The sequence below is a fragment of the Pezoporus wallicus genome, unplaced genomic scaffold (assembly GCF_028554395.1).
Source record: "Pezoporus wallicus isolate ANWC-B61680 ecotype Strahan unplaced genomic scaffold, APGP_CSIRO_Pwel_v1 contig_7684, whole genome shotgun sequence".
Taxonomy (NCBI): domain Eukaryota; kingdom Metazoa; phylum Chordata; class Aves; order Psittaciformes; family Psittacidae; genus Pezoporus; species Pezoporus wallicus.
Window position 1 is genome coordinate 1147671 of NW_026642638.1, and position 23281 is coordinate 1170951.

The following is a 23281-nucleotide window of genomic DNA, read 5'->3' on the forward strand; positions in this document are numbered from 1 at the left end:
TTAAAATGGTAAAATAACACTGGATCTGCAAAACGGTGTTAGAAAGAATAGTGAAGTCACAGGTTTTCCACTGTCAAATATAAGCCTGTCTTTCAAGTACTGTACTATAATAACCATATCCAACAAAACCAAAACTGAGTAAAAAGTATGTTTTTTACAAACAACAAATGTGCCAGCACAACAGTTGCCAATCTCTGTTAAGAGAAGCTCCAAGATCTGTTGCACACTTTGTACAAATAAAAGGTCCCTTCATGCTCAACTACTTAAGTCCATGTGCCCTACACCCATAAGACAGATATGTGCAGCAACTTGCAGAAACCAGTAGGAACAACTAAGCAGGAGAAGAAAAAATTATATACTTGTAGCTGAGAAGAATATTTCAGGTTAACTCTTTCCTGTAGTTTTAAGAATTTTGAGAATGGAGTAGTTGCTTATTCTCTTACAACTGTACCACAGTCTATATGTTGGGTAATAGAAGACCTAACAAGAAAAACAGAATTCATTGCCACTGGTGGTGTGCATAATATCAGATGATTGAAGCAAAGTATGTCTCAAGTTACGTCTGATTTCGCAGTTATCCCGAGTTAAGAGCCCAGCCTGACCTTCCCAGGAAATGCATGTACACCAGTGCAATTGAAACAAGAGTGTTTGAGCTTCTCAGCCAAAATAAAACAGACCACTGGTGTTGAACTCTGAACCTGAACTTCACAGGATGCACAATCCTTCCACTTTCAGAGCCCAGATTATCCTGACTGTTACCTGCCCGCTTTACAAAATAGCCCTAAGGATTAGTTAAGATGTAAAGCACTTTTCAAAGTATATTACAGTACCAATTATTATTATCAATGTGGGTGAAGTCCTCAGTAATTGAAGCTTTGAGTCTCCGCTCCACAGACACCCACTCTTGGTTCTTGCTGATGCACCATAATGCTTCAGGCAAATAACTGATTGTCTGCCACCAGTCGCGGTAGTTACAACAATGCTCTTTTTTTTGGTATGAGGCACTGTTGTTTCTTCATTAGGGGGAGAGTGATTTTTCCAAGTACAGCCCTGTTAACTCTTGGCAGCCGCTGAAGAATCAGCAGTTCTCAGCTGTTGTCTTTTATTCTGTTGACCACAGCACCAAGCAGAAAACAACAACAAAAAAATCACCATTCCAGATATATACTTGAACACATAAACTTCCAGCACTTGGTTTAGCGACTTTCCTTACCAGAGCAGCATATATTCCAACTCTTTCACATGTCTACTTGTTTCAGTTAACGTCTTCTGCAATATTGTAAAACTAAACTTCAGTGCTAAGCCACCGTTTTGTTTTGCAGTGGATCTGTATAAAGCCTGTCACTAACTTGAACAAGGGGATGGAAAAGAATTTATCAGAAAGATAAGCTTTTAAACCACTTGACAGACTATGTATATCTCACCCCACTAATTCTTGAGCTCCAGCTTCAAGAGTTCTAAATATTCACCGATGACTACATAAGCAGGTAATTGGTTCATTTTAAAAGAATCTTACTGTTCAAAAGCTTCCCTTTTTCCTTCTTTGAGGCATCTCCTTCAAAAGAAGTAATTTCAAATTTGTAAAAGTTAACGATCAAGCTTTGGTACTGCAGAATTTTGAATCTCAAATATACTCATCACTCTTGGATGGTAAGTCATAAAAGTTAAAAAGTTTAGTCACAGGTGAGCTGTATTACATCTAAAAAGAATTGGTTTACTCCTGAAGTAGGGCAAAAGTAATGTAACTTTATGCTATGCCTGTTTACAAATAGTCTGTCAGTTTTGTAGATTGAACATGTTTAAATAAACACACAAAACAGCAATTGGAACACAGCTGCTGAAGCATCAAACCAGCATCATGCATGTCATTAAAACAAACAGTTCAGAGCTCTGCAACTGGCATCTCCAAAGAACTACTCTAGTGCATCAATTTTTAAACAAAAATGCCAGATTGGATAATGTCACCTGTCAAAGGAGAAGTAGGGAAAATAGTATTCAAGACACTAGGTTTACAGGCAGGTGTTAAAAAGCTAGTCCTAAACCTTGCCTGAAGACAAGATTCCATGTAATCCATCAGAAGAACCTGGCGATACCATCACTGACCTTAAACTGAAGTTCTCAGTAGCTGCATGAAAGGGGTGAGTACAAAAGAAGCAGTAGAAGTAGACCAGATGTCAAGAAGGGCATCCTTGTGAAGATTACTGTCTGAAGGCGACCTTCAAAAACTGTCTTGAGGACTGAGAATGAAGTGCAAAGGATGTGAATATGCTCTACCATCCATGCTGAATGTGGCCCTACAGTTGCAGTTCTAAGCCAGCAAATGGATGTATGCAGCCAAGTGAAACTTTTAAGTGCCTTTAAGTATCTCACAAGCAGCCTGTACATGTCACAAACAGGTAAAAATTTTGAAAGGATGGTAAACTCATGAGTTTCCTGCATGATTGCAATTTATTTTTTTTTTCCCACTGGAAGTCTAAAGGACCTGGGGATAATGAAGTGAGAAAACTGCATGGATAACTATTAATTTAACAATGGGGAGGCAAAACAACAGCTCAGAGTCATTTTCTTCTGTGAAGGAGATCGATAGCCATTTCCTCCCCTCTGAAGTTCCATGTTTGGAGAGGGTGCCATCCATAAACATTTCCTGTCCTACCCTACCAAAATGCAAGCTTTAAAATCCCATTGCACTCTTTGCCTAGAATGTACTGAAAGCCCAGCGGGAACCAGCATGAAATAAATTGCCTTTATAACTATGCTATATATAGCCCCACAAATAAAACTTTGATGAGTTAATGTGGCCAAAATCTTTTGCCTTTTGCCTTTGCCGATTAATGACATGCATAACTGATGTTCACATCACATCCCCCCCTTCTTTCCCTCCCCCTACTCCCGGAGGGACGGAGAGAAGAATCGAAAAGAATGCAACTCCCACAGGTTGAGATAAGAACAGTTTAGTAACTAAGGTATAACACAAATCACTACTGCTACCACCAATAATAACAATGATAAAGGAAATGAGAAGAGAATACAACACCTCAGCACCAGCCAACCGATAACTCGCCCCCCCCAGCCCGACCAAGCACCGACCCATACCTCCTCCAATGCTGGAGTCCCCCAGCCCTTCCGGATAACTGTCAGTTACATCCTGGGCATGACGTGCTGTGGTATGGAATACCCCCTTGGTCAGTCCCGGTCAGGTGTCCTGTCTCTGCCCCCTCCTGGCTTCCCCTACTCCCTGGCAGAGCATGAGGCTCACAAAGTCCTTGGCCAAACCAAAACATCACTATCAGCTCTGTTCCCAGGCCGAAAGTCAAAACACTGCACTGCACCAGCTACCAAGAAGGGGAAAAATGACTGCTACTGCTGAACCCAAGACAGACAGCCATGAATTAAAACCCCACAATTCATAGGTTCTGGTTCTACCCTCCCAGCTTATTTCAAGAGTCCAATACTCAGAAGTCCATCTCCTCTACACCTTTCTTGGTGCAGCCAAACTACTTCCCACACTCCTCAGTCCATTTGTCCTGGGTCCTACACGTGCCCACAATGTTTATTTTACAGCTGCATTCTCTACTGATTTCAGACATTTCACATCCACATTCCATACTAATTTCAGTCACCTTCAATCTCCACAGCCTTCTCTCTCCTGTCTTCAGGCACGGGATTTTTTTTTTTTTGTACAGCCATCAGACAGTAGCAACTTCAGCCTCTTCTCTTGAATTCCAGGGTGAAGAGACAATGGTTCACTCCAGGAAAGGCTTAAAGGGAGTGGTGCATTCCAGGCAAGCAGAGGCAGATCAGGATATGGTGAATTCAAGCCACAGTAGTGAATGTTTACAAGAAAATGCCACAGCACACATTCCACTATCAGAAACAGCTTTTTATTTGTTCCCCAGCTTTTCAGAGTTCCTGATAGACTGCAAGCATCCACTAATTCTGCCACTCCAGCAGTGTTAGCTAGAGGCAAGCACACAGACTCCTAATCACCCACTTCAGGATAATCCCAACCACCAAACCCCTACCACTTCCAAATTCAGACAGTTGCCCAACAAGTTCTTTCTTGGTCCCAGTTCAAATACACTCTTGTTGGGGGGCAACAGGCTTCCTTCCTCTTCAGTCAGTTCTGGCCACGCATCTTTAGCGATCACGTAACCTACCTATTGGTAACATACCTATGCTTAAGGTATGCACGGGTGGGTAAAACCTTTTTGCTACCATTTCTCAAAACCAAGGAGCACCAACGTGGGGATTAATGCGGCACGAAGCAGAACTACCCCCGCAAGGGTTATCTTTAAACGACTGGCCGCCCCTGAAGCAGCGCCTGCTCTCCAACAGCATTACTGGGTGGCATTCTTTAAGCAGGCAGGAAACAAGATAAGGCGCAGGAAGGAAACATTCTCGACTGAAATGAATGCCCTGAGCCTCAGCTGCTGCCTCTCGGTCCTTCCCCGCCCTCCCTCTCTCCCTTCCGCAGCCTTCCCAGCCAGGACGCACCGCTGCTGAGCACAAATAAACACCCGGCCCCGGTTAACCAGCAGCGGCCTCTGGGCAGACCCCGGGGTCCGCTCCGCCAGGTTTCCCTTCAGGGGCAGGCCGCATAGTCCGTACCCGTGCCAGCGCCAGCCTCGAACGGGAACCCCGGCGCGGCCTAACAGGGGCGTCCCTGTCCCCCGCCTCTCCACGCATGCGCGCGGGGCCTGCGCAGCCAGTAGCGTCGCGGGGACTTCCGGGTCAGCGGTGGCTCGCAGTGCTCTCCCCGCCCCGCTATGGAGGCCGGGTCGGGCCCCGGCGGCGGGGAGCTCGGCGACCCGGCCGAGGTACTGTCGTTCTCTCGTTGGCGCGGCCCGCGGGGGACTGCGGGAGCGGTGGTGGGGTTGTTTCTGCTGAGGGCGAGGCAGCATGCCCTGGGCCTGCACCCGCCCTCCGCCTGCACCCGCCCTCCGCTGGCCGGGCAGCGGGGTTGCCTGGCACCGTGTCGCCTGGGCCTACCGTGAGCTCCCTGGAGGGCTGCGGACCGCGAGGACGGTGCCCTTAGGGCCTTCCTCGCGGCATTCCGGGGGACTGGCCCAGCAGGAGGTGCTCTCCTCGGTACCGGCGGCCTTCTCGCTTCTGCCCTTCTCCCGGCCGGCAGCCTGGCAGGGCGCCCGGTCGCACGCCTTCGCGGCTGCAGAGTCACGCACCTCTGGTAGGAACAGCTGTCCAGCTTTCACTAAGTGTAAAGGGGCAGCAGGCGTTGTGTAATGAAAGCCTTGGCAAGTATTTTAGAAAGGGATTTAATGAGCTGGCAGTTTTTTGTCCATTTGGAGGGCTAGTTGCAAGGACAAAAGCTGGCTTTTCTAAAGGAGGAGGAGTGAGCTGAGTTGGAATTTGACTGTACCAAAAATATTTTCTACTCTCTCGTATCACTTGTGGGACCATTGGGTTTTAAAAATTAAATACTTCATGTGACATCTATAAGCAAAAGTCACCAGTTCCTTAAGTGTAGCTGTGTGAAAGTACAGGCCCTGCAAGGTGTGAAAGCTAGAGTTCTTAATTGAAAAATCCCCCAAAACCTTTCTTTTGATCACTCTCTTGTAATTTATTTCCCCAATGAAAGAGGGAAATACCTAAGGCTTATGTACCAACAGAGGAGGAGAGAAGACTCCTTAAGGAATGTGCTGAAGAGAGTGCCCGGTATAGAGGTGAGTTCAGTTTTCTGGTGAACATGGTTTGCTTTTCTTCCACCCTTAATTTTTGTTGCTGTCTGAGGCAGCAAGCAAGGCAGGCCTGTGTCAGTGTATCACAACAGTTCATTAACAAGCTTCACATAGTCTAAAGTTACATTGTGTTAGAACTTGATCCATGGAGGATTTCCATTTATTTATTAAGAGTTTGTAGGACAGGATTCAGGATTTTTGTAGACATCACAACATAATTTGTAAGGCTTATGCTTTATAACCTGATCCCTTCATATTTTAAATTAATATGCCTATGAAAAGTCTAAAAAATAGTTATAATTAATGAAGTCTCATTTATGGTTCTGGTTTTTGTTATTTTTGTCTTCAACTTTTGTTATCTTTGGAGTGCAAGAATAAAATAGTGTAACTTACAACCATTGCTTTCTGTCTTTATGGACACTTCTGGGGAGAACACTAAGTACAGAGCATAAGTAGTCACTCAGATCAGTTTTTGGAGAAACTGTGTCTGTGTGTGAGCAGACATTTGGGCACCTTTCCCCTGCAAATAAAAGCCATGATTTTGCAGTCAGTAATGATTTCTGTACTACAGCTAGTATACAGGAATCATAAACTCGCATTGTTTTCACAAAATGCTTTCTGTCTCAATTTATTTGAAATATTCTGTTGGTTTGAAATGTTCTGTTGGTTGTTGGTTTGGTTTTGGGTTTTTGTTGTGCTGCGTTTTTTTTTTTCTACAAAACATTGAGAGCTGATTGCATTACTTCTTAACATTGCTTCTGTAACCCAAAGGATCAGTGCATACCTGTTTTTTAGACACCTGGTCAAGAGGTTTGAAGAAGCCTTCTGATGTGATTGTTACCTACTATTCTGTCACATACTAGTAGATTAATGTTGATGCTGATAGGTGGTTTAGCAGAAACCAGGACTGAGGAAGAATTTAGCAGCTGAGTTGCCAAATTTAGCAGACAGGGGCTCTGGTTTCTCCTGAAATCCAGTCCTTTCAGGGGCAACTTCTATGGCACTGTGATTTTGAATTAAAGATTCAAAGTTCTGCTTTATCTTTCTCCATTGCTTTTATGGAAGAGGCATTCTGCTCTTCTATGTTTATTCAGATACCTGAAAACCTTCAGCTTGTTTGCTAAAATCCAGCCATTTTCCATGTATTTTTATAAGTGAGAAGAGTCAGGTTCATTCATAAGAAGGTGAAGGTTGGTTATGGCATACTGATAATCTCTCTCCTGGAAGACACGCGGGAGAGAATTGTTTGTTGCTCTTGAGGTGTTCTGCTGAGAGTTCTTGATGGGCAATGTAACTTACTGCCCTGTTTATCTTTATACAGAGACAGAAGCAGCAACATGAAGGTGCTGTTGAGAACAGTCAAATCAGTTTCTTGCGATATTTCACTTTAGAGAGCTACAAGAGTAATTGCAAGATGCTTTTTACAGGGGTTGTGTACTGTGCTGTTACTTCACTATGCAAGCCTACGGCCCATCATTGTTTTCTAGCTCTTCTCTGTTTCATTGTTCTGCATTATATGTACCTGGAGTGTTGTGTTCCCTGTATTAAACGCGCAGTATTTGAATGTCCTTTTGGAAGAGGTGTGGGCCACCTGTGTGACTGCCCTGACATCCTCCCTTCTTACTGTATCAGTTCTTGTTATTCACATTATTGCTATACATTTGTGCATTTTCAGTTGTTTATTCAAATTTTCAAGTTGTTCATTCAAATTTCAGTTGTTTATTCAAATTTCAGATTTTACCTGTTCTTTGTGAGCCCTCTCTGTTTTTCCATAGTTTCTGGTGACAGCTTCTAATTCAGAAATGCTTGCTAGTAATTTCAGAATTCAGTTTAATGTATGATTTACTGGTATTACTAATTTTTAATCACATCATATAATATGAAATGTAATGCTGTTAATAATAATTCATATTATGATCTACAGTTTTATCCATTGTACTTTTAACCTTATTAACAAAATCAAACCAGATCGATACGGCTTTTTCTCCATAAAACGATTTTGACTAGGGTACATCATTACATTCCCATCCTTAATTATGGGCTGTTCATATATCAGCCTTCTGTTGTTTTTCCTAGGATTTATGTTGTTCCTGAAGCAAAAAAAAAGAAAGTACATTTTGCCCATAGCAGTGGGAAGCATTGAAATTTTCTTATTTGTTAAGCTGCATTTTTTTCTACACTTGAGTAATTATTAATAGTTTTTATGTATGAACCCAATTTTCATTTACCTATTACTCTCTTAATTTCTAGTTAGTGTTTCAGGTCAGTTATAAGCTCACCTATGAACAGCTGTTTCCATTAAAGTGTGTAACCTGGCTTTGATGTTCAAAATATTTGTGTAGGGCCTATAAACCATTTCAGACCTCTGAGAGTTAGACTGAAGTCCTCTGTGATAAGTTCTTCTGAATTCTTATTTCTAGCAACCCACATGCCCCTGGTGTTCTTTGTCTTACAATTTAGCTTCAAACCTGCGTTGTCATTCTCTAGCTCAGAAAATCTAGGTCTGAAATCTCCAAAAGCATCACGGTTTTATCCGATAATAGGTTGGAAGATTTTATTCTGTATTTTGAAGTGTTGCTGTAATCTTGCTTTCCAAAAGCATCACGGTTTTATCCGATAATAGGTTGGAAGATTTTATTCTGTATTTTGAAGTGTTGCTGTAATCTTGCTTTGAACCAAGTAGCCAATACTTTTTAAAAGTGACATCCTATCATATTTACCCTGCAATGTTGGTTACATTCCTGACCTAGATCTGTCAGAATTTGCAAAGGAATTAGCTGTTAGTTTGCAAAGTTTAATACTGTGCTGTCCAAATTATTAGAAATATCATTTATCTTCAAACAAGAACTCAATTAGCAGATTCTGTGCATAAGCTCTGTAAACATCTACTGTTATAGCAGAAGTTTCTCCCCTAGGTAAAGTCATTGAGCTTTTTTGTTACATACGCATTTTCAGACTTGCATAAAATGTAATTTCATTATGACATACCTAAATCTTTAATGTAATTAACTTTAGGCTCCTGTCATATTTGTTATGGATGACACTGCATCTTGTGTAGGAATGGCTGTCTTTGCAAAGAGTTTCAGTCAGTCTTCCCAATATCAAAATTATCATTGCTGTAAATAAGCATTTCTTTTGTTTCTTGCCATCTTCACATGCTTCTGGCCACCTGAAATCTTTCAATATGATAAAAATCAATAGGCAGCTCTTCTGTGTTTGTTGTCTTCTCTGCATTCCTGACCTTTCCCCAGAGTTGTGCAGTTTGATCTGTAAGCTACAGAAAAAGCTGCCCTGTTCTGTAATTTGCTGGTGAATAAAACATGTTACCTGCTTCTAATCAATTTGATTTATATCTCTGTAAGAGTTAGACTTTCCCCAAAGTTTTTATGTTGAAACAAAATCAAGACTTTTGGTGATGAAAAATATTTAGAGGTACTGGCCTCCATGTAACTGCCTTCCACCCAGAAGAACTGTTTATGCTTCTCTGGTTTAAAGTTCTGCACATGGATGCTGAGCAGTTGTAGCCAGACCTGGAGGCTTGTCCTTAGAGCTGTAGACCATCTGTATTTTAGGAAGCATGAAGTCTAATGAAGACAGGATGACTCGTTAACCAGTAGCACATAATTTGTAGTTAGACTTAAAATCTGGAATCGAGAATGTTTCATAATGCATATTGTTTGTTAATTATATGCTTACATTCTTACACTGCTGAGCTCAGTAAGGCCTAGCAACACTGGTGTTATTGCATATTCTGTTAAATTTGGTTGAAAATATTGAAAATCATATTTTAAACATCTTTTCTTCTTCACAGCTTTTCCTCTGGCTGCAGTGAGCATGCTTGGTACTAGCTTCTTAATTAAGAAAGGTACAGTGTAAACATACTTTGGGTTAATTTGGATTTGCTCAGATGAAATGCATTTCTGCTGTTAATACAGTTACTATAATAATATAGTTTCTTATTGTAGTTAAAAGAAGTTCAGACTCTTCAGCTACATGACTTGCAATTCCTAAAATCAAGAGCAAAACTTTAAATTAAAATTCATGTTTGCTTTATGTTGTTTGACAAATGCAATATCTTAGTGATTATGAAACATACTCTGTATGTGTCGTAATATGTGTGATAAGATTAAAGTGCTAATTCTTAGATTATTTTTTTTTATAATTTTATGGGGAGTTTAGATGTTGGGTTTCTTGAATTTTCTTCAACGTTAGGTGTAAAAGAGTAACCTTTACCTAGAAATGTAACTACAGTTGATGTTTTTCAGCTTAATTCTCAATAACTTATTCCTAATTACTTTGATCCTAATTTTCAGGTGTTCTAAGAGACAGCTCAAGATTTGGCTCCTTTGTAAAAGTTGCATGTAAGTAAAAGCAACATATAAATTCAGCTTGTATTCATGCCTTAGGTTCTGGAGTCTGTTACACAGATGTAGTTCGCATGAGACTAGCTGGCTGATTCACTGTAACTCCACTCTGTAGAGCAGAATATTTCAAGTTGGAAGGGACCCATCAGGATCATGAAGTCCAACTCCATGCTCCTAAAGCTAAATCATATGACTAAGCAGATCATTAGGCACTCCTTGAACTCTGACAGGCTTGGTGCCATGACCGCTTCCCTGGGGAGCCTGTTCCAGTGACTGACCACCCTTGCAGTGAAGAATCTTTTCCTAATGTCCTGTCTGAACTTCCCCTCACACAGCTTCATTCCGTTTCCTCGTGGTCACCAGAGAAAGGAGATCAACACCTCCCATCCCACTGCTGCCCTTGGGGAAGCTGTAGGCTGTGATGAGGTCGCCCCTTGGCATTCTCTTCTCCACTTAAACAAACCACATGACCTCAGCCACTCCTCGTAAGTCTCATCCTCAAGACCCTTCACCATCTTGGTCACTCTTCTAGAGTGTCTAGTGACACATTCTAAGTTTGATGTCTTCCTTCTGCTGAGGCACCCAAAACTGCACAGAATACTTGAGGTGGGACTGCACCAGCACAGGGTAGAGTAGGACAGTCACCTTCTTCGACTGGCTGGCTATGCTGTACTCACACCCCAGGACACAGTTTGCCCTTTTGGCTTTCAGGGTACACTGTTGACTCATATTCAACTTGTCATCAACCCAGACCCTCAGATCTCTTTTTGCAGGGCTGCTCTCCAACCCCTCATCCCTCAGTTTGTATGTATAAGCAGGATTTTGCTGTCCCAGATAGAGAATCCAGCACATAGAGAATCAGTTCTTACATTGATACAACTGTGCCTGAAGATAGGAGCAAATGATCTGATATAGCCAATGAACAAGTTTTGCCTTCCTGGAATTAGTTCTGTCAGTCAGCAGCTTCTTAGCTACGTTCCTTAACTACAACATCTCATACTGCAGGAACCTATTCAATGTCAAGAGGTAGAGCTTCCCATTTATTCATCTGGCTTTCCATAAAATTGCTTGACAAGTGTAATGTAATAATTTGAGACAAAAGCATTGTAAATAGATACTGTACAAGCTTACTTTAAATTACTTTGCCAGAGTACAGCCACCCCTCCCTTCCTAATTTGAAGGTCTTTATTCATGCATCTCACTTGTCCCATTCAGGCTATTTTAGTGCCTTTTTTCCTGGACATTATGTATGTACAATTGTAGGAAAACGGCAATGAATGATTTTGGATTAAGTATAATCACAAATAAATTAATAAATTAACATTTGCAATGTAATACATGACAGTAAAACAGGAAGTTGCCATCTTGCCAATCTGCCTAGATACAGCCAGTTACCCTTAGTTTACTTCAGTGGGAAGAGGGTAAAACCCATGATTTGTAGTAGAGGAAGTGTTGTTTAAGCAGATAAATGAACGTGAGGGAATAGGGCCGCCATTTGTTTATGCTAAATTCTACCTGCTTTCTTTGAATGCCAAACAATGGTGTAACACAGACATTTGTAATAAATAACAGAATTACTGAGAGCTCCTCCATATTTCTAGTTAAGGGCCATGTTCTTCCTATTAAACAGAATGAAGTTTTGAAATCAAGGGGAAAAATAGAGAGCACCTGGATTGGACTAACTGTTCTTGATGTTAAGGTTATAAGCCAGAATATTTTTGGCTTCTCCTCTTTGATGGACACTAGAGGCCTCTGGACTTTCATTTTGTACTAGAAGAATTTTCCAGTTTTCATTGTCTTTCAGTAGGTAACTTCTTGTGATTTATGTGCATTTTAAATACGGGGATTTTTCTGGGACATAGTTGGGAGTGTAAAAGGCCTGAGTTAAGCAGCTTTTGTTTCATCCTCATATTGCTTAGGTCAGATGATGTCTGCTGTCAGATCCTACTGTCTACAGGATCTTCCTGAAAACTATTGCCAGGGCATAGTTTGGCAGAGCCAAATTATGGCTCATAATTGAACTGCACATTCCTCCTGCAGTGAAGTCTTGCTAAAGGAAGCAGTGCACCTTGGGTTTTTTTTCTTCCTTAAGTTCTGAAAGAAGGGCATATGTGATTCCAGGCACTGCTGCTAGCTCATAGCTAGCTGATGGTAAACAACAGTAAGACAGTTCCTCAGTTCTTGCTTTTCTGGTGTCGTTGATCTGAGCATATTGCTGCTCCATCTATCGACTACAATAGTCTGTCTTTGGTAATGGTGTGTGTCACTTGTGGTCTTTAGATTCTTATTCTGAGCAGTATCTATGTCTCATTCCAGTAATTGGTCTTTTATGTCTAACTACCATAGCTGAATCAGGGTGTTTTTTTTCTGTCTGTATCTTTCATCTTTCCCTGCTCTAGTTGTATCTGGAATTTTGTGAGGTATTTCATTTTCTAGATAGGAATTTTCAGATTCCAGGATGATGTTCTGCTCATAGGAATTACTCACAGCTTTTCTCAGTAGTCTTGTAGGCACTCTGACCATTTAATGGAACTTCTAGTTAGTCATGACTGATATGCTACATTGACAGTATCCCTTCCAACATAGCATAGAGCTATTGGGAAAGAAGGCTGAGATCCGTACATCCTATTTCATGTTAGCCTGCAACAATATCTAATTTAATATGCTGAATTCAAAGAATCATCTGGCTGTTAGTTCTGTAGTAAGAGAAACCAAATTATGTAGCATTCATTGCTTTGGTAATCACCTTGCTGATTAGCTGTATTTTGCTAAATATTTAGTTTGAATACTTGTTAGACTGCTTTTCCTTTCAAGGGGCTTGTAATTTTTCCTTTTGTGTGTATTTACAGCATTTGATGTGTCTTCCAAATTTTTTTTTTTTTTTTTACCTAAACAGCTAAACCTTTATATTTCTCATTTTGCAATCTTCACTTGTAGTTGTGGCTGTTCTCTTTTCCATTGGAAAAAGCATTTTGACCTTTTGAAAATACAGGCATTAGATCAGGAATCATAATTTCAGTACCAGTACAGCAGGATAGGGTAAAATCACCTTTTATATTGATTCCCAGGTGATGTAATCTACACTGTGAGGACTTCAGAGGATTAATGTTGGGGTAGTTAATTCTTTCCTGACTTAGTCTTTGTACTTGGAAAATACATGTTGCATATGAAGGAAGAAGGGTCTAGTCCTTTTCTCCTACAAAATCAACAACAGGACTTCTGTTAATTGCCATTGAATCCTTCATGCTTCTTCTGAAACAAAGAAATACAAAATGAAGTATAATCTTCTGTAAATAAGTAAAATCAGTTCTGCTTTGTGGTTAAGTAACGTTGAGCTTGGTAGCTTTGCAACAATAGCAATGGGTAAGAGCTTTGCAGTAGATGACAGTGAAGAAGTGTCTTAGGTAAATGTTTTACAATAACCAGCTAGAACTGAACTAGTGTTTGCTGGCATGACAACAGGACTTTCCAAACCTAAAGTTCAGCCAAAGGATGAAGTGAGGAAGAAGAAGATGAGGAAGAAACGACCACCAGGGCTCCCAAAGACCACTACCACATTATTGTGCACATGCAGGAGGAATTTTCTAGAAGAATGATGTCATGTAAAAGTAGCTTTATGAATATGCATGTAATGTAATGAATATGTATGTTTGATTACTATATAATCACAGCTTGTTTGGTGCTCAAGCAAGACACACTCAGAGGAGCTGTCCCTCATGTCTCCCAGCGCCACAATAAGGAATACGTGCTTGTCAACTTAAACTTTGTTGGCGAGTTCTTAGAGTTTTTCTGCAAATTGCTTCATGCTCCAGTTGACCCACTTATAAAACTTGAGGGAGCCAGCTGATGGAAATCACCAATTTTAAACCAAGAAAGAGCTGTCATGAGCACTTACTCTCATGTCCTGTCTAGCAGCTGAAAATCACTCATGCATGGAATTGGAAGTATTTGCCCAGTGACTGCAAGGGTTCAGTTAATTCAGTTGTTTGTCCTTCGGCAGCCATATCATAGAACCTTCTTCAGAGGATACTGAGCCTAATACTAAGTTTATGTAGACTTCTCTTCATACTAATGAAAGTCTTTTCCAGATCTCACTGTTCTGATGGAATAAATCAGCAGAATTTACTGCCTTTTTTTATTCCTCACTGCTTTAGCACCTTTGATAGTTAATTGTTATTTCTGGATCTTGGAAAAAACTGATTGCAATTATTTTCCTTTATGTTCGGGTCACCTTTCATTCATCAAGTACTAGCTGAAGTCATTTGATGCTCTTGCCATGGGTAAATCATTGCTCTGTGTCTCTGTTCTGTAGTTGTGTTTGGTTTTAGTACTCCTTGTCTGCAAAAGAAGCAGAGATGATTACTGTATGGTTTTGATTTAGATCTAAACTATTTTTTACTCAAGATAGTGTATAATTTATTTGGAATTATTATTTTAAAACTATGTTGAATTTTATGCTACAATGTATAAACTCATCTCTTTTTTTCTTTTTAAAAAGTTGCTGGAATATGTGGATACATGGCTGGGAAGATTTCCTACTTGCCCATCTGTAGCGAGAAATTTAAGCAGCTGAAGGATTCTCCAATTGGAGATGTTCTGCGACAAGCTCAGAGACATAGTTCACCTAAGTAAGAATTCAGTTGTCTTTTGAATTTAAAACTTATTCTGGAATAGGACATTTTAAACACTTAAGAGATCAAAGCTGTATTTGCAGCTTTGAAAGACCTTCAGAGCTGTACCTTCCCTCTTTGCTCTGTTACCACAAATCAGCCACTTTGAGGAAGCCATGTCTGTATCACTTGGCCAGCTGTAAAACATGCATTTTGGGCTTTTTACGTGCAGCTGATTATTAAAGGAGTAAAAAGGAAATATCCTTAGCAAAATGTATTCCCTGTAAATTAAGATGTTTTTCTGTGGAATTTACTTACAGTAGGGTGACAGCAGAAGTTGCCTCCTTAGTTTAGAAGTAAGCTAAGTTAACTGAAATAAAGTAGTGTTGCATTCTAGAAGTTTTTCCCATAGTTTAGTTTGATTGAAGTAGGAAGGGGGTGGAAATGATTTCAGTGTTTATCAAAGGAAAGAGCCCAGTAAACAATATCAGTGCAGGAAGAAGCATGGCGGTCAAACTTACTGCTGTTTGTTTAAATCCTTTACATCTGTAACAGCATTATGCTGTACATATGAGAAACTCATCAGGTTCTTAAAACTATTTCCTGTTTTGTTCCAGAATGTTTTCTACCTCAAGCAGTTTTTAATTGCAAACTCCTTTTGGAATATCTCACTTAAAGCCTTGATTTAAAACTGGGAGAATACTGTTTGGATAGTGAGGAGTAGTCCTTGTATGCATGCACTAAGTAAATGTTTAGAAAGGATTTGAATAAATTCTTAATTACTTTATAAATTCAGATTTATGGCAGTGTTGTCTGCAAGATTTACCTTTATTCTGGAATGTTCATGTTTTTATGGCATCAAACATAGTTTTAGGAATTGCTGCTTTATATATTTACTGTAAATTCTTAGCTGAATTGGAGCTGGACCTGTCCCTTCACCCTGCTCCAGTTTCTAGTAAGACATTGTGATCATTAGCTGGGTTTACTCTAGATGAGAACCTGTTTAAATGCCATCATCTGCTGCACCAATAAGTCCCTTCAACCTTTAATGCCCCCTTATTTTGTATCTGTTAAATTTTATTTACCAAGGGATAATTCCCCTCCCACCCTTTGGTGAATGATTAATCTAAATTAATCTTCTGCCTTTTTAAGCCTTCAAGAGAAATCGTTACATTTTTGCCGTCATGAATTTACTAGTTAATGTATTTCGGTAATTCTGATTTGCTGTTAAAAATAGGTAGGGAGCTAAAATGTTACACAGTTCTCTAAGGCTGTGTTTGCATATACTTTAAAAATATAATTGAGACCAAAGTGGCTTAGTTCTGTATGTTTAGTGTGAGAATAAAACGAAGACTAACTGCAGATGTTTTTCATAGGAAACTAAAAGGACAGCTAAGCAGAAACTTAAAGAAAAAAATGAATAAATACTCTAGAGACTTTCTAGTGGCACCAAGTGGTGGCATTCTCAATAGAGACATGTTGTGTGGTGCTTTGCAGGGCCATTCTGAGTATGCAGCAAATGTTTTAGAGTATCAAGCATCATTTTCTTTAGATGATCTTATCTTTGTCTCTGAAAATTCATTGATGTTTCTGCTGAATTCAGCAACTCAATAAACCTTCATAATTTAATTTCCCCAAGACAGCTCTTCATTCTCCTTTCCTGCTGTCTGGTACTGATCAATGACAGCAGCTTCTAATGATGAAGCGTTTTAAATTGCAAATTCTTCCTAAAAGGCCTTTAAAAATACCTATAGTTCCTGCTACCACTAGTTAGATGGGTACATCCTGTACTATCTGTGTCTGATGTGGATTTTTTTTCTGTCTGAAGACTCCCTGGGGGAAGGGATTGTCATTTTTTTTGTCTTGTAAAGTGCGAAATACATTGTCCCTTTTGTCTCTGTTGAGAGATTTTCAGGTGTGAGTTAAGTTTCTGGGAGGAAGGGAAGAGTATTGGGGAAGGGACTGTATAGGTCTTTGCAATGTAAATTAAAACCTGCACCCCAAACTTTAAGATGATAATCCACGTTGGAAACTAAACCATTTAAAAGAGTATTTGCTTTAACTGCACATATTGTTACTCTTACAGTTCCATTTTTAACTGCAATATTTCTGTATTTAATATTTCATTATTTTCCAGCCGATCCAGTCGGAAATCTGAATTTTCAGATATGCCTTCTCAGTCATATACTGAATCTTCTTCTCCCAGAGCTGGATACCCACTTCCTTCTAGCTATTCAGATGATTATAGTTCAACAGATAGAGCCCTCTCAAGTTATGAACCCATTCCTTTCAGTGCTTCCCTGAATGAATCCTCACCTACAGGAATTACTGATTATGCTGCTCAAGGTGTGTTTTGTCTTTAAACATTTAGCAGTCTGTAGTATGATGACTCTTGCCTTTCTCTTCGATATTTCTCTTACTAAACTTTGTATTTTCATCCTGTGCAGACATACATCATTCAATACAGTGATTTTGAATGGAACAGCTTGAAGTTCCCAGAATTGCTTTTACACACAATACATGTATTATTTAGTGCTCTAACTGTAATCTAAATTCAGGGGTGGGGATGTTCTTATTTTGTAGCTCTAATTGCAAGTAAAGACTGTAAATTAACTTACATGGTTTAATGTGTTGTGAAGAAAAATCTGCAAAAAACTTAGCCTGACTTGAAGTTCTGTTTGATTGAAGCTAAGGTGAATATGCCATCTTTTCATTGACCACAGTCTCCTACCATTTATTTGCCTGTTGGCCTTTCTGAGGCTAGTGTGTTTTCACCAGTGGTGGTGCTGCAACTGTATACCACTATAATTCAGTGACATTAAACTGGTTTTTATAATGGGACAAGCGTTTAAATCTTCTAAGAACTGAATGCATATTGCGTTCTGTCTGGTAACAGCTGATTTTCTCACAGAGAACTAAAATGGTTTTCAAGTACTGGTTGGTGTAGCTGTTCCCTTCCTTTCAGTATGAACTCTGTCCTCAGCTATTGCAGGGAAGCACAGGATTCTGAATTCAGGTCTCTATGGGGCACAAAGGAGGAAGTTACTGTCAAATGCAAATTTCTGTATTTTGAATTAGTGTGGATTTTTTAACCCCTTTATAGAAGAGGTTTTATTTCACAAAAAGGCCCTTTCATGCAACTGGGGTTTACTGCTTTTATATATGTGTGTATATATATATATATATATATATATATATATATATACACACACACACACACACGAGTCTTTTATAAGACTTGGATGTGAATGTGTACTTACACTTCATCACAAATATAGTGATAGTTGATAGATACAGATACCAACTGATAGTTGGTAGAAACTATCAAACCAAGATTCTGTATTATAAATGTAGATAAAAGGATAAAATGTTTAACGGGTGACATATGATGGAAGTAGTCCTAGTTCCTTGAAAGCAGAATTTAAAGCCTAAGTGCAAACCCTTGAGCTTCACCTAGCTTTCTGTTCAGAAATCATAAATATATCAAATGTATGATTATCATAAATTTTACATTAAGTGACCAGAACTATTTTATCCTTCAACTACCACATGGTTGTTAGGATTTCCATTAGGTAGAATGAAGAAAAGGAGTCAACTGACAGTTTTCCAAAGCAGCTTAACACAATGAGAAGGACAAAAGGAACGGATTAATTAAAAACCACATACATTTTCAGCTGCGTTTAGAACTGCAGCTGTCATGCTCTTTTTCATTTGGGATTGAGCTGTAATTAACTGGCATTCTGGAACAGGCTGTAGTCAAGTTCTGGCGTGTGATGCCATTTCTTGTATCTTAATGTTTGTTTTGTTTTCAGATCCTGATCCAATTCCAGAAGAAAGCCGTAAAAAAAAAGGCATCACATATGAGGAATTAAGGAATAAACACAGAGAGACATATGAGGTTATGCTACCACCAAGGGCAGAAACTCCAAGCAAGTTTTCACAGGAAAAACCAGCTAAGGAAGGTAATATAGCAATTTACAGAAATGCGTAGTCAATTCAGGTATTGGCAATAATGTTAAGAACGGTTACAAACCCAAGGCTTAATTCTGCTTACCATTTAAGCAGCTTATTTTTACAGTATCTGCAGGGATCTCATGCGATCTGGTCTGTAGTTTCATGTTTGAAATTAATTCTTCACAACAGCAATCTTCTGACAGCAAATTCTAACTCCTCTTTAGCTGTATTGCTCAATGGCAGGCTGAAAATTTCAGAACTTTGGGGTTATTGACTATATCAAGCCACCTCTTTCAACAAAGAGTTCTCTGAGCTCAGAGCCATACTGAAGAGTTTTAGCCATGGAAGGGGGTGCATGCTTCAGATAGCATTGTTCTCTCAGAATAGAGCAGCACATGGTTGATGGTTTTGAGGGGGGGGTATTTATGAGTTGTTTAATGTGGAATTAGTGCATTTCTAAAGAGGCATTGTTTGTAGAGCTTCATTTTCTACATTAAGACTCAAAGGAAGGAAACAGTATTTGGCAGCAATATTGAGATTTGTTTTCACAGTGAAAAACAAAACTTTACACAGCAAAATAAGCCTGCAGTGTCCTGAGGAGTAAGATGCCGTTCAGTCACCTTTTTGACTCAGTCCTTTTTTTTGCAAAGGAGACACAGAAGCAGTTCATCATCACTTGCTCTAGAGCTGTTTTAATTTAGTGTGGCATGTGTGAAAATGATGTTAGCAGAGGAATGCTTTGGTGTTTAACACACTGCTGAACTAGTCAGCTTGGATTGTTTGGGTTTGTGTGCAGTGTCCGGTGTTGTCAATCATGCTGCAACAAGATTTGTAGGAATAGCTAACGTCTCCTCTTAGGCATGACAGGTGGTAATAAGTACAGGAACGTATGCTCAAGCAAAAAGTTCTGAAGCAGCAAGAGTAAGCTTTGGAACAGTGTTGATTACAAGAGAGTGCTGGTCTTATTTCATGCTTGTGAATTACTTTGTCCAGATCATCCGTCTTTGGACGGACAGATCTACAAAATCATGAGGTAAAAATTACAAACAGCTGCAGAGCAGGGATTTATATCTGTTATTTCAAGGTTGTGAAAGCCTTTTTCTTTTATCTTGTGACTATACCAGATGAGATGTTAAAAAATTATTGAAGCTCAGTTTCAGATTGCCTCTAAGTTCTGTCAGGTGACACTTCACTGATTTACACAGTGTGTCTTTTCAGGATATTTCTGCACAAATAGAGAGCCTAGAAATGTCACTTGAAAACCATACATGCAAATCTTCAGCAGTGCTCTGCAAACCTTGCCTTATTGCATGGCAGATCTTGTGGCTATGAAATGAGAATATGTGTTCATTATTTTATTCTTAGTTATTTGAGAACAGTAAAAGGCCTCTATAAAATACTGATCAAGTATTGCATTCTATTTATTATGTTTCTGTGTTCGTTTGATTGTTATACTCAGGCTTTAAGAATAGAACTACACTGAGCAGTGTATGAGATTTGTAAACAAACTTTTAAGATTATCTCTTTGTAATTTTAGGGAAAAGGGTAAGGAGGGAATGCAACAATTCAGAAATGTTTTACAAGTGGAAGTACATTTAAATCTACACTTCAGGGACTCTATTGATGTTGCGGCTAAGATCTGATTTAGCTTCTTGTGTCACGCTGGACATGCTACTTGTTGTATGCCTCTTCCTACAGCCTGAGTCATTACCCCTTTGTTCATCCTCTTACCTTGGTCATAGGAACCAGACTAGCAAATCGAAAGTGGTTTCTGCCCTTTGTTGTAAGGACATAAGGAAGGCCAAACAACACTTAAAGCAGCTTTATGTAGTGCCTAATTTCCATCTGCTGGTGCCTGCACCATTCTTTGTAGCCATACAAATATATATGCATCTGCATAGCGACCTGCACTGGACTATTTTGCAGGGAATGAGTGTGGCCTGCTTATCTGCCAGGGTAAATAGAAATCAAACTGTGCTTTGAGAGAGATTTCGTTGTGCCTCGTTGCAGTATTAGTCTGCTTACAAGAGACTTGTAGGTGCATTATGCAAAGTTTGCTGACATCTCACTGAAACAAAGACCATGCATTCTGCTCTGTTCCACTGGTTCTACTGCAGATGGGTATTAATAAACAGGGGGTTTAGTAATTAACTTGCAAGTATAAAGAGGTCCCTAACTAGTGCCAGCATTCCTACTGGATCATGTAGATCAGTGATGGCAGTCAGTTACAGACCAGTTGGCAGCTCATGTTCAAGAGACCCTCTTTTCACTTTCTGGTCCTTGTTCAGTTACTTGTGACATACTTCTGCATAAATCCATTAAGACCAGTACCCTGGTTTTGGTTTACTCTGAATCACTCCTATACTAAAGGAAGCTGCCAAACAATAATGGCTGAGTAGTTTCCTAGTAGGGATTACTGATTTCTTTTTGTCTTTGAACGTGTTTTTAACTATCCTGAATCCATCCAGCTGTGCACGTAACTGGATTATGTAGCCACGTTATTTATTGTAACATTCCTTGCCTGTTTCCTCCCATTGTCTTTGTTTCATCCACATGTTACATTTGTTTCCAAGTAATTACAAATCCTGTAGAGCGGGAATTAGCACAGTAGGCCTCTTGACTATTAATTCATTAAAGAAGAACGATTAACAAACTTCTCCCCATTTATTCCAAAGTAGCTTTAATTGGATGTCTGTTGTGCTGTGACTGACACTCTCCCCGCTCACCACTTCAGATGGTCATGCATTTCACCATACTTTTTGGCAGTCTGCAAGATAAACTTTTGCAGTTAAATTGAATCATATGTGACTACTGTTTCTTCTTTTCTTTAGTGAAAGTAAATAAATATGGAGATACCTGGGATGAGTAAGAGCTGAATGAAGAACTGAAGAAAATGATCTGTCAGCTGACTTGAACACTTGAACTTCATCTAGATTAGTCACAAGAATGAGCATTTTTGGTGTCTTCTGCCAGGCACAGCTTTTAATAAATGAGGAAAAAATCCTGACTTGCCAGAAGATTTAAAAAAAAAAAAAAAAAAGAAAAAAGAAAGCAAGCATTCAGGCTTAATGTTTGGGGTTTTTTTATTTTGCATAAATGGAAAGCGAGTCTATTGTGAGGTGTCATGGCTATAAACCATTTGTGCTCCTGTTGAAGAATGAAAAGGGTAACTTGCAATAACTAATATAAATGCATAGCAGAAGGTAAAAATATATGTAAACAAATGCAATCACCTGTATTGGGAAGGGGGGAAAAATCAGAATCTTCTCAAACTTCCAAGACTTGCATTAAAAGTTACCTGTAGAACTCACCTCTCTCTCACTTTGTGTTGTCTTGAAAGTGATATGCTGGAGACTTCAAACTGGTGTCACGATTGGTTAGCGCGGTATCTGGAATAATAGCTAGCTATGCTGGGAAAAAAGGGTGGAGGGACCTACCAAACACACTTCACTGTGCTACAGAACTGTTTCAAAGAGCCAGCTGTATTTTCAGACCAATACTCTGACTTGCCCACACTGGGCCTCTTCAGTTATTCCAGAAGAAAGTGAACAAATGCAACTGCAGATATTGAAAGTAGCTGCATTTAAGCTGCATTTTACTACAGGCTGTGGTAAAAGTTTGAATCATATCTTGATTGTTAATATTGCGTATTGTGGATTTAGTCGTATTTCTCTGTTTGTGCATATCATGACAAAACCCCCATGTTAATGGAGAAGAGGTCCTAATCGGTGGGATACTGCATCATTACTACCTGTAAGGAGAGAGTTACATCAGCAGAACTACTGCAGGAGTATTTCCTGATATTTGCATCACCTGCTCTGTCTCAATCCAAATACTGTCTTCCATGAGGGATTCTCAAATTCCCGCCTGTGCTGTTGCATCTCACAGCGTTGCATTTATTTTGGGGATCTGGCTGCAGGGGAGCAAAACCAATGTGAAGTTGATGGCATCAAAGCATTCCTGAAAACCTTGATGGAGATGAAAACAGCTTACCTACCAAGCTGAAAATTCTCAAAGACCTTTCTGATTTAGTGGTCCTGCAGCAGAGCAGCCTGAATGAGAAGATTATTTTGGGGAGGTACAGAGCCGTCAGCTGAAATGGGGAGGAAAAGAAGGAAGATGGGATGCTCAAAGAGCCACATACTACTCACAGTAATCAAACAAGGAAGATTGCTTTCAGAAAAACTCATCTTCTAAAAAGGGAAAGGAATGTGCTAACGGGATAACTTGAAGTTGTATCAAAAATTTAACTTACAGAAAGTGGTTCTGGTGCCTGTGATGAGAGAACTCTGAAAATATATGAAGTCTGCCAGAACTCTCCTGCTGTGGGGTTTAGTGCACTGCTCCATCCCTGGCAGTGTTCAGGGCCAGGTTGGACAGAGCCTTAAGTTACATGGTCTAGTAGTGTGAGGCATCCCTGCCCATGGCAGGGGGGTTGGAACTGGATGATTTTAAGGTCCTTTCCAACCTGAACCATTCTATGATTCTCTGATTAATCATGAAACTGCTCATAAAGTGTCTTAGTTGTGAGTTATGCAAGTAACAGGAGGCAGAAGATTTAGATGATAAACTAGGAGCAGATGCCTGTGGTGGTGGTTTTCGGTCTCTAAAATCAAGAAATGCTTTTTGTTTTGAATGAATGAAAATTTTGGATGAA

The 23281-nt window shown here is 39.7% G+C and overlaps 1 protein-coding gene across 1 annotated transcript; it reads left to right on the forward strand.

The window, feature by feature from the left end:
- The first annotated feature begins 4678 nt into the window (after positions 1 to 4678).
- OCIAD1 (OCIA domain containing 1) lies at positions 4679 to 21660 on the forward strand. Its single transcript, XM_057431060.1, has 8 exons — positions 4679 to 4817; positions 5597 to 5681; positions 9508 to 9561; positions 10010 to 10057; positions 14559 to 14688; positions 16808 to 17016; positions 18483 to 18632; positions 21456 to 21660. The coding sequence occupies exons 1-8, from the start codon at positions 4767 to 4769 to the stop codon at positions 21491 to 21493; spliced, it is 765 nt and encodes a 254-aa protein (XP_057287043.1). The 5' UTR covers positions 4679 to 4766; the 3' UTR covers positions 21494 to 21660.
- Positions 21661 to 23281: the final 1621 nt, after the last annotated feature.